Source organism: Cyprinodon tularosa, unplaced genomic scaffold (assembly GCF_016077235.1).
Source record: "Cyprinodon tularosa strain WSP-4 unplaced genomic scaffold, ASM1607723v1 ctg210, whole genome shotgun sequence".
Lineage (NCBI taxonomy): Eukaryota > Metazoa > Chordata > Actinopteri > Cyprinodontiformes > Cyprinodontidae > Cyprinodon > Cyprinodon tularosa.
In genome coordinates, this window is record NW_024038779.1 from 1,309,219 (window position 1) to 1,321,386 (window position 12,168).

At 37.6% G+C, this 12,168-nt stretch overlaps 1 protein-coding gene across 2 annotated transcripts in view; it reads right to left on the reverse strand.

Annotated features, from left to right (window-relative positions):
• Positions 1–4,773: 4,773 nt before the first annotated feature.
• The window catches only part of lars2 (leucyl-tRNA synthetase 2, mitochondrial), a 50,519-nt gene continuing 43,124 nt past the window's right edge, over positions 4,774–12,168 (reverse strand). For both annotated transcript variants that reach the window (XM_038285470.1, XM_038285471.1), the window contains 4 exons: positions 10,260–10,337; positions 10,060–10,171; positions 8,279–8,406; positions 4,774–5,148 (listed from right to left, as the gene is read on the reverse strand). In XM_038285470.1, the coding sequence (XP_038141398.1) occupies positions 4,969–5,148; positions 8,279–8,406; positions 10,060–10,171; positions 10,260–10,337 (498 nt within the window). In that variant the 3' untranslated portion in view covers positions 4,774–4,968. The remainder of the gene's footprint in view (positions 5,149–8,278; positions 8,407–10,059; positions 10,172–10,259; positions 10,338–12,168) is intronic.

A 12,168-nucleotide genomic window follows, 5' to 3' on the forward strand; every position in this document is an offset into this window, starting at 1 on the left:
TCACGTCATTTATGACATATGTGCCTAGAAGTCCCTTGATCTGATCTAATTAAGTACACAAATTAAAGATACTGTTGAAAGAAAGCCGTGAGAATGTCAGGATAAATATTGTCACTTGTCATGAATGGTAAGAGCCAATATATAAACTCGCTATTCTCTGGTGATGGAGGCGTCATGCTTTTGGGATATATTCCTTTAGCAATGAGAGAGTGGATAAAGTTCATATGAAGATGGGTACAGCTAAAAACAAGACAAAAAGGACAAGTAAAAAAAAATGCAAAAGGCTTCAAAAACTCATGACTTTTCTAGCCAAAGCTACAGTGATGTGATTTAGATCAGGCATCCCCAACCTGGGTCTCCAAGGCCCACTGTCCTGCATGTTTTAGAGGTTTCCTTGCTCCAGCACAGCTGATTTTAATTGAAAGCTGATTAACAGGCTTTTGCTCTACTGCATTCATTATAATCAGCTGTGCTAAAGCAGGGAAACCTCTAAAACCTGCAGGACAGCGGCCCTCGAGGACCGAGGTTGGGGATGCCTGATTTAGATTATAGTAGATTTATGTGGTAGAATGGCCTAGTTAAAGTTCAGAGGTGAGAATACCCAGCAATTTATGGCTATGATAATAAATAAATGGCTGGGTTAATGCTATGATTATTTGCCTATGTATTTTAATTGGTGCTACTTTGTATTTTATGCTTCATATTTTAGAGCACTTTGGGACACTTCTCTCAGAAAGGTGCCATATACATAAACGTTACTTACTTACATAAATTAACTTTTAGGATCTTTGTTTGTACAAATTATGACAAGTCATTATGTTTTTTTTTACTCTACAATGCTGAACTTCAAGCAAATTGAATAGTTTTGCAAGCCAGTGTATTTTTTTTTTGACATAATGTTAGCTGTTAAGTCATGTTAGCTGTTAACCCCGCCTCTCGCTCATTGACTGCTGGAGATAGGCACCAGCACCCCTCGCGACTCCACTCAGGACAAGCGTGTCAGATGATGGATGGATGCAAATTGGAGACAACATGAAAGACAGAAGGTGAAAAAACCCATAGAGAGTTTTTACATAAAAGTCCATAAAAGATGTCAAAGTAACAACACTACTCAGAATAACTAGCAACAAAACATGACTAACTCAAACCAACTACTCAGGCAGGGTAGTTCATCACAGGACAACAAAGAGACCTACAGCCATGCACATAAACACACCTAAGGACAATTTAGAGAAGCCGATTAAACTAGCTGTCCATAGCTGTATATTGATTATTTATTCTCCAGGTGCACAGTTTTTTATACTGTTAAAACACTTTACATTATGGTATTTTATTGTTTATCTTTTATCTGGAAGTTGTTATTCTTATACATTTTTAAGCTCAACATTTCTGAGACCATTTTCTCTATAATCTTTCTGCTGCTGTAAACACCAGAATTTCCCCATTGTGGGACAATACATGGATTTTCTATTCTATTCTATTCTATTCTATTCACTAATGGAAGCTGAAGTGGACCTCTCTGATGATCTAACTCTTTTAAAGAACATCACTGGGATTCTGAGATGGACCAAACAGGGACGTCAACATTTAATGAAATAAGACAAATAAAATTTGACCCTAAACTGAACAATAGACCATAGTTAGAGTTTGGTTGGCTAGATGGGAACAGTTAAATAAAATAAATCAGTTTAAAAAAAGTAATTGAACAAACAAGAGTGGCTAAATGAATAATCTATCTTAGCTACAGTGGTTTTGAAAGGTGCACAAACCTTTATGAGTCCAGCTTTTATAAAGCTAAAGATAAATGAGGATGAAACATCCTTTTCAAACTTTTATCAAATACACCATAACATGCATCTTGTGCAATTTCATTAATACATTTCTTAGATGGAGAAAATACACTAACCTGGTTGGATACCATTAAATACATTTTTTATTGGATAATCTCTTTCAGTTTTCTTTGCTGTTAAGTTCACACATTCCACCAATTATAGTTCAGACTGAGTTTAGCCACACAGAACTCAAGCTACGGGTTTGCTTAGCAGATTGGCTAAGATAATTTAAAACTGTTGTCATTGTTTAAAGGTAAAATGTTAAACAAAACATCAGTGTGGATATTTTTAGACAATTTGAGGGATACATGTCTTTAGGATTTTACTTTAAGTTTAATTTAGGCAGATTTAGCTTTATCCTCGTCAAGATAAAAAAAAATGAAAAAGATGGCTACAATTTGTTTAGATGGTGATATGACAAAAGGAACATCCGCAGAGAATCAAACAATCCTTCTTGGGGTCAGCTTTCAGCTTAATGAGCTGCAGCATTACAGGGCCCTCCTGTGAGAATACATAGGCCACTCCAGGAACTAAACTGATGCAGTGGAGGGTGACTGAAACTGTAATGCCACGGTGCCCCACCCTTTATTTTTTCTTCCTAAATTTCTCAAGAGGAAGGGACGTGATTTACTTTAACCCACCAAAGATAACTCATGCTGCACAAGGCTACGGCTGTGGTTTGAAGACAAAGTGAGTCACAGCTCAACACTTCCCTGTTCAAAGTTGTCATGGAAACTGCAGAGCTGACAAAAAATGTTAAATGGTATGGTGGAGACCAACGGTGACGAAATGAGGAAATGCATTGCTGCAGCTTAGACCTAATTTTTGTGAGATACTTCGAAGAAATATTATTTTCCAGCCTGACTCAGGGTCTGGGGTTTTCTGGCATCTAACTCCTCCCAAAAGTAAAAAAAAAAACATGGATGTTATATTTGATCAGCTGCTTAAGTAACCCAAAGTACATTGGAAGTTATTTTAAAGTGTGGACTTACTTTATTCTGCTCAATCATACAGAGGAGTTAAAAGAATATACAAGACTTCTATCCTTGGCCTTTTCTGTTTTCTGCTGCGACAACATCTGGCTGAGTTTAAATGTGCATATTCAACATAGAGAATAGCTTAAACAGGTTTGGCTCGAGTTCTCTTATTCCTGGCCTTTCTTCCTGTTATTCTGTCTGTCCTGAAAGCGTTTTCCTGTCACCTGACGGTCGGTGATAAATCACAGAAATATGGAAAGAGGCTAAAGGAATCAGCAAGGCACATTCTGGTTCTCTCTCTCTCTGCACAGTTTGTCTTATGCAAGTACAGTTTCCCTGTTAACCCAAATGACACAGTGGCTTATTTTGATCTGACACTATTGTTACAAAGCTGACATCAGAAAATTCTTATGTGGGTTGCAATTTTTTTCCACATACACCTACAGAAACATCTTGCGGACAGTGAAATGTTGTGAAGGACAAGCACTGGTTCATATCAGATGACTGCTTACTCACACAGGCTCTAAAAAGATAGGCCAGTGGGTGGGAACAGATAGATTTCACTGCCTCCGGCTTGTGGGCTCTTTGAGTGCAGTGCTAATGGCTAAGTGAAGGAGGCCCACTGCCACAGAGCTAATGAACAGGCGTCGCTGGTTATGTGGCACCGAGCATCAATGGCTAATCAAGATGTTCACATCCAGATTCCCACAAACCGCATTAGATAAATAGCACTAAAGCTTTGATGGCGGCAGGGTTCATCAAGCTGAACATAGCAGGGCTTCTTAAAACCCTAAAAGGCAGTTTACATACAGTCTCATCCAAGTAGTGCACCAGTACAAAGTTAAGGAAAAGTAATACATTACATTATAATACCGCAAATTAAAAGAAAATAAGTGAGCCTTCATTTATAGTCTGCCTTCGTTTCTTTGATACCCATAATCAAATTTAGTTACAGGGAATCAGTAAACAGAAGCCACTTGTTTGTAATTTCATCAGCAAGATCCAACTGTTAGTTTGCTGGAGTATATTTCTTTAACAAAATTAAGAATGAAGACACAAAGGAAAAGTTAAGAAAAAAAAGAGTTCAAATTGCACAATACACCAGGCCTTCTACCATCCAACATCTAAGATTATGGCACAGCAGAGAACCCACCAAAAATGACAGGATGGGCATGGTAAGCATTAATCTGGGAAGCACAAAAAGACCCATGGTAATTCTGAAGGAGCTAGAGATCCTGGGATCAAGCCTTTTAACAGATTGCTGGAAATCCAATAGGGTTCATACCAAACATGGAGGAAAGTGGTTAAAGCAGTATAATATAGGAAGGACGCCTTTTAGAGGCTACAGAGTGATTTAGAGGGTTCTAAACCCAAAACACCCAGAGCTATGATGGAAATATTTACATTAAATGGTCCAATCAAAGTACAGACCTAAACCCAGTGTAAAAACTAAAGCCAGGTCTGACTAAACTTGAGCTGTTTTACGAAGAAACAAGGGCAAACATGTCAGTCTCTAGATATGCAAAGCTGGTGTTCACAGAAAACTGAAAGACTTGACACTTAGTTAAACTTAAAATATATATTATTTCTATAGTGTTGGAGTTGGCCTGTAATTTAAAGTGAAACCCACACACTCTTGATTAATTAGCAGAAAAGCTGGACTAAGTGCAGCTAGGAAGAGTAAATCTCAAGTACATCAAACATTGTTTCTGTAAAGAGCAAAGTAACAAACCTTTAAAAGGGCCACTCTGTGGTGCCCAGTAAGGGTTTTATTGCAAGGTCCAAATAAACACTGATAAACGTTTAAGCTGCAGGATTTGGCTGAACAGCAGACCAGACAGGGACTCATGAAGTGGTGGTGCTGAAGAGGTTTTACAGGAGAGATAAGAGAGTGGAGGAGGTGTTGGCATGATACTTGGGTTCATGACTGATCAACAGGCTGAGAAAAAAAGCAGAAACTTAAAGTAAAGAAACTTTTTAAATCTTTAATTAAAAACTGCAAAATATAAATACAAATTTTGGTGATATTTACGTTATAACAGACCCACACGTTCTTCCTCACATGACATCCAAACATCAACAACATTTTTCTGTCAGTGTACAGAGCGGAAAGGCACCGCCCGCCAGGTGTTACATGCAAACGGGTAAACACCCTCGCATCACTCATCAACCAGGAAGTTGATGAGGGCAGTCCTGGGTGAGAGGATGGCTCTTTTGATGCTGCGTTCGCTCAGAAGCTTCTGTCCAATGGGACTCTCCAGAACCAGCTGCTGGACCCGGCTGGAGTCTTTGGACACCTGCAGAGGGATCGTCACCGTGCCGCACGGCTTGTTGTTTATCTGAAAGCAGGAAACAGGAGGAGATGAGAGAATGTTCCAGTTCTTCCTCTGAGAGCTTTTCCCATCATCTGGCAAACATTCATCCACATGAATCTCAATTCCTTCTTAGAAAAAAGAAGAAAAAAAAAATCTTAAAATAACCTGCTCCGGCTCTATGTCCGCATATACAGCACACCCTCTCTAACACATAGTTAGTGGTAGGTATTGGAAGGCCACTTGCTGGTGTGCTTAGAGGCCAGTGTATGCGTCCCCCTGGTGAATGTAATCACGTCTCTGGAAGTGCTTACAAATTAATGGTGTGTGGGTGCCTGTGTACTTCTGGGGCCCCTCAAGTTCAGCCTTGGCCTCTATTCTCTCTACAGTTTGTCTCGTGTACTCGGGACATGATTAGTAGAAAGAGTGCGAGGAAGCTCAGTCCAACTGGAAACCAACCACATTATCCTCGATGACTGGGAGTTCAAATGTGTGCGCTTGCTCTAAATTTGGAGGAGAAGGACTTTAGGAAAATTTTCATCTCCGCCTTTAACATCTCTGTGGGAGATGCAAAAACTTGGTTTAAAAATTTAAATTAGAGTAGAGTCTATCCGCTTAATAAACACAAATAAAATATCACTATTTGTCATTGGTGGCACAGTGGGCTTCAGGTCAGGTTAAAGGATAAGAAAGAAAAATCAGTGACCATTGATTGGTGATATCTGGACATTGGATCCTAACCTCTGGCATATTGTTTTCATTAATACCCTGTCAGAACTTTTCATAAATGAATTAGCTAACCAATCAACCATCCAACCTGTCTGTCTAGAGTTTTTTTTATGTTTCAAATACCTAAATAGATAAATAAAATTGTGATTCACCAATGAGAGCTGCTGACAATAACAGGCTAGTCAGTAAAAAAACAGTAAATCAAGTAAAAAAAAAAAAGAAATTAATTGTCACCAGTGTTAGCTAACGGCTTTTTAACACTAAACTGCATTAATCTATCTCATATCAGGACTAATTATCCTTCCCCAGAATTTATATTTATTAGATATTAAGATGCTTCATCACCTACAGTCTGCCACTAATGAAACCAAAGCATTGCAATGCTAGAGAGTGAGAGCCATGACAGAAACCTAAGAAAACATTCTTTCTTTTTGTTTTTTTCAATTAGATTTTTAGATATCGTATATATTAGCATTGAATATTTATGTTTAGGGATCAGAAAAATGTATATTAACTTTGATTGTCAATATGAGCATTCAAACAAAAAAGAAAAAAAGGTGGAAAGGCAGCCAAAGTGCAAAGAACTTTTACAGAAAGCCTGAAGAGCTATTTTTATTTCTGCATGTGACTGTACAGCCCAAATAACTCTGACTGACAATAGAGGCTTAAAAACAGCTTGCTTTCATCTCTTGGTCCAATTTGTCTATTCATGCTAAGTCTCGTTGCCCTGCTTGTTAATTTAGCTTTTCCTAAACTTAAACCTGCTTTTAATCTAACCACAAAACATGCCTGAAAGATTTACACCACATAGATATCCTTTCTAAGCCTCATAGGGAAGACACCCCCTCATGATGTGACAGATTTAGGTCCCCAAAACATGAGTAATAACTAAGCCACACACACACACACACACACACACACACACACACACACACACACACACACACACACATACACACACTATAATTCCGTAACATTTGCTGAAAGCAAAGACTTTCACTGTTTTTGAGCTCATAGGCAAACCAAGAAAAGAACTCCAGAGAGGAAATACCAGAGAGGAATAACACTGCCATTCTGCTACCGACTTAATTGGGACCAACATGTACCTCTAGCTTAAAGTGCACCACATGCCTTGCTGGCACATAACTGACACACAGGTATTTGCATGAATGTAGTCATGTGCACAAAGGCTAATTATAGCCTCTGCTGAAAATTACAGAGTTTAAATGTAATCATGAGAGAAAATATGGAGTTTGAGTGGAAAATGAGCAAGGTGTTGGTGTTCAAGGAAAAGCTTTGTTTATGGCAGAAATTAGAGGGAAAAAATGCAGCTTCATTTATTTTTTAACAACTACATAGTTTGTCTGATGGCAATGAATCAAAATAAATTGTGTCTATTTGTCCAAACAACAAGAAAAAAAAACATATCTATGAAATATATCCAATTAGCCAGCTGGATTATTAAAAGAACAGCTTTGACAGTGCTAATAAATTAATTTTAATAACCAAAATAAAAAAAAATACCTGTCAAAATAAGAGATTCAGTCTTACATAAAACAGTTTTAGTGGTTAAACGTCAGAGATCAAAAGAGTTACAAGGACCCTTGAAATAAAAGTTCACAGACACTTTTAAAAGCAACCAAATCAACAAATGGTTTGAAATTACTAGAAGAACCATATAAGCAATAGGAAATGTATAATGTTGGTATTTCATAATAAAGCTTAAAAGCACTTCAGAATTTGGCAGACTACAGAAGGTTGCCACTTTTTTACTTTAACTTTATCTGTCAGCCCAATGAGATAAAGAATGCATTTTCAACACAAAGCTTGATTAAACACTTCAAAATAAAAGCCCCAATGTCTCATTTATTATTTTGCAACAGTAGGCTTTACTACAACATTAGTGGGACACACATAAAAAGCGGAAAGTGCTTAAGTTTTACAAATGAAGGTCAAACTACGCTTCAAAAAGCGTATATTCAGTATATCCATGGTTAAAGCAAAAGTGAATCCCACATTACTAAGAAAGGAAAACTTAAAATAAAGCTTAAACGTACTCTCAAAAAAGGAGTTCATATAAGATGGATAATTATATCTGAGGGTTTATTACTGAACATAAATGGAAAAAAGAAAATGATCAACTTTCAAAATTCTAATCATGAAAAATCATCAAATTTGAAGTTTTTATTTAATGAAAACTATGAGAGCATTTTTCATATTACTTGTGAGTTTTAAAACCAATTCTAAGATATCTTAGTCTAAGCGAGACATGATGGACACATTTGGTTTTAAACAACACTAAGTAACAAGTGGCAGAAACTATTAAAATTTCTTTAGGGAAGACTGAATCCAATTTTTCCACTTTTTTTATGTTTTCAGTTTAAATAAACACATAAGTGCAGTTCTAAAAGCATTTATACAACCCTACCAGCACGGACAGCTCCACAAAGTCAGGGGCCTCCAGATACTCGGTGTCCACAATTGGCCAGGGCTGCTGCAAGACATCCCCTCCCCGCAGCAGGAGGGGGCTGAGGGGGTTCTTCACTGAGCAAAGGCCTTGGTGAGAGAGAACACAAGAGTGTATTCAGGCTAAATATAGAAGTTCATAGTTACTGTTAAACATCTGTAAAAATGTTTTATCTACAACGTAGAGAGAAATATGGTGAGGGAAAAAGGGCCAAGAAATAGCTGCGCTATCCCAAGTTCCTGACTTCCAGTTAAAGCAGAGTGTGCATCGTTCTGTATACAGAGGAAGGATGTGTACTTCCTCCTTCCTGATATGCGTGTGTGTAAAATTACACACCCCCCGCCAGTGAAGGGCTGACCAGATCTGAGTCCAGCAGAGGTCCTTTTTCTCTCTTGTTTATGAACTGTTCTACACACTGACCTGTGTCAGCGAAAACAAAACAGAACACGCCATCCTTCCTTCCAGCCATCATCTGTCAGGTTGCTCTGACTCGGCCCATCAGCTCGACCTGTGTGCTTCTCCAGAAATGCTGCTTTCTCTCTCTTGGTGTGTTGAAAGCTTTGGTATGTATGTCATTAACAATAGAACGCAGCACCAGGCAAAGTTTCTAAACACGGCGCGAAAGGTGACTGTAGATTTTCCTCTCCATTGTTTAATCCAGAAACTCTGACAGCCCGGACTGTTAAATAGAGACCTAATGTATTACAGTTAAAATGTTCCACATTAATCTATTATTACCCTGAGAAAGAGATGTAAAACAACCTCATAAATACATGAGTCTTTTAATTCAGTGGCCAACCTTTAAAATGAAAACACTCAAGAAAAAAAGGTAAATGTAACTGGAGCCTTTTGTTTCAATTAGTAATTTACTTTCCTCAAAAAACATTATAAACATTATAAAGATTATAAACCCAGCTTCTTTGGGGTATAAATAAAGGCCCGTGTCTAAGAGCCACTACCCTCGAAGCTAGATGAGGAGCTGAGAGCAAATCTCCAACACTTACTGATTCCATAACATTTATTAGACGCTATATATGCTAGCTGGTTGTTGATGGGACAACCCTGGCCCTTTCCTACCATTGCAAACATAAACTCTACAGAGAACCATTGATTTGGGTTAGGTGAGGATAAGATTGAGTCTGAAATGTTTAGCAACTAACAACGGATAAACATGTCAGAAATCATAGCATGTCCATTGTTAAATATAGAGGAGGATCTGTGATGCTATGGGAATCCTTCAGAGTGAAACACTGAAGTGCTATTTTGTACAGTTGTATATTCACCCCCTGCAATAAAGGGTGAATATATATTAAGGCACATCTTAAACCAAAAGTTCATTAACTGATTTGGCGCTGACATTTTTGTTCAACTGTAAAAAAAAAATATTTATTTCCACCCTAAAGGCTGTTACATCAGTGCTGGGTGCTCACTGGAATTAGAAAAGCAAATTTCTATGTTTATCACATGTTTCCTCCTCTTACATGATGCAAAATAACCTCATTTTATTTTGAGCTACAGAAGCTACCTTAATATTTCATGCATATTAAAGGGATGTCTTCTGATTTTAATTGATAGATGAATAACTCTGGAATGTTGGAGAAACTCAGGGATATAGAACTAAAACTAGCCATCCTGTTTCTCTCCTAAATGCAAAGTAGATGATGGATACATTTCCATGTTGATAACCACACAACATGCCTGGGATTGTTTGAGCCGCAACGAGCAGAAACGTGATCACTGACCTGCCCAAAGCTCAGAGGCCAAGTGGGGAGCCATGGGTGCTGCCATTATAACCAGTGCGGCCAGCGCTTCCTCAAACTCCACACTGTGCTGTAGGACTCGAACTGTTGCACTCTAAATACACACGGAAACATGGTCAATGTGTGAGACATAGCATGTTTTCAACAGTAACTGAGACAAGCATAAAGACAGACACACTCACACTTAATGTGTTGGTGAGCCCCATTAGACGGGATAAGGCTGCGTTGAACAGGAAGTCGTCCGTGAAGTGAGCCGTCACCTGAACATATGAACACAGTAAGCTGATTAGAGCAATGAAATTGATTAGTTGCATTTAAATATTCAGGTGGACGAATGGAAGTAGGCTAAGAATAGCCTTCTTCTTTTTAACTGTAAACCAATCAGGTTTCTATGGAAGTAAATATGTGCCATCAGAATTTGAATAAAAAATACCTCTGAAATTTGAATGTTGTATATTAGTGCTTACTTTTTCAGTATTAAAATAAATTCAGAATATATTTTTAACCTAAAAAAAATTCAATGTCATTATTTGTACATTAAAAAAAAATTCAGTGTAATTTTTTTTACATGGTTGCAATTTTCAGTTATTAAAAAAATTCACATTCCTATTTCAAAGTGATCAAATTTTCAATATACATATTTTTCACTGTTTAAATTTTCAGTGTTAAAAAATTCAGCATATAAAAAATTCAACTTTTCAAAATTCAAATGCAATATTTTCGTTGTCCTCCAATTCAACTTGCTCAAATTCACTGTCTCAAATTCAGCATCTAAAAATTTGCTGTAAAAATGGCCAAGGTTACTTCAGGTCACAGACATTAGCAATGGATGTCCGATTCCAACATCCACCTAATCACATGACACAACCGTCATATTGAAGAAGTACCAGTATTACCCAGGCTGGCGACCATGGAGGCGAACTCAAACCCAACGGTGAGTTTACTGCTTTCATATTTCTGTAGTATATTTTATTTTGCGCATGAAGTTTGATACATTATCTTAAAGCCTGATTTAAAACACTGGTTTGGGCCGTTGTTAATCTTACACCGTGTAGTGCCGGCATATTACTTCTCGCTACCTCCGAGCTAACAATACAGTAGCTGATCAGAGTGGGGTCGGAACTGTTCACAGCCCCTCTTTGAAGCACACAAGGCAGCCATATTAGCTTACTACATTAGCGGTAGCATCTCCTGAAATGGTATTTCTTTTTGAAATAAAACGGGGGAAATTGGGTCGGGGGGGGGGTAGCTCGGAGGTAGCGAGAAGTAATATGCCGGCACTACACGGTGTAAGATTAACAACGGCCCAAACCAGTGTTTTAAATCAGGCTTTAAGATAATGTATCAAACTTCATGTGCAAAATAAAATATACTACAGAAATATGAAAGCATTAAACTCACCGTTGGGTTTGAGTTCGCCTCCATGGTCGCCAGCCTGGGTGATACTGGTACTTCTTCAATATCACGGTTGTGTCACGTGATTAGGTGGATGTTGTAATCGGACATCCATTGCTAATGTCTGTGACCTGAAGTAACCTTGGCCATTTTTACAGCAAATTTTTAGACGCTGAATTTGAGACAGTGAATTTGAGCAAGTTGAATTGGAGGACAACGAAAATATTGCATTTGAATTTTGAAAAGTTGAATTTTTTATATGCTGAATTTTTTAACACTGAAAATTTAAACAGTGAAAAATATGTATATTGAAAATTTGATCACTTTGAAACAGGAATGTGAATTTTTTTAATAACTGAAAATTGCAACCATGTAAAAAAAATTACACTGAATTTTTTTTTAATGTACAAATAATGACATTGAATTTTTTTTAGGTTAAAAATATATTCTGAATTTATTTTTATACTGAAAAAGTAAGCACTAATATACAACATTCAAATTTCAGAGGTATTTTTTATTCAAATTCTGATGGCACATATTTACTTCCATAGGTTTCAGCATTCTAATGTAGCCTTGTGGAGAAATGGACCCGTTTTAGGAAGCCTGGGAAGAAGATGGATCAGTGTGGCTTTTCTGTGAGATACATCAAAGGACAGCCTCGGCTTTAAGGTCTTATAGTAAAGAGCCCGAGGTCTA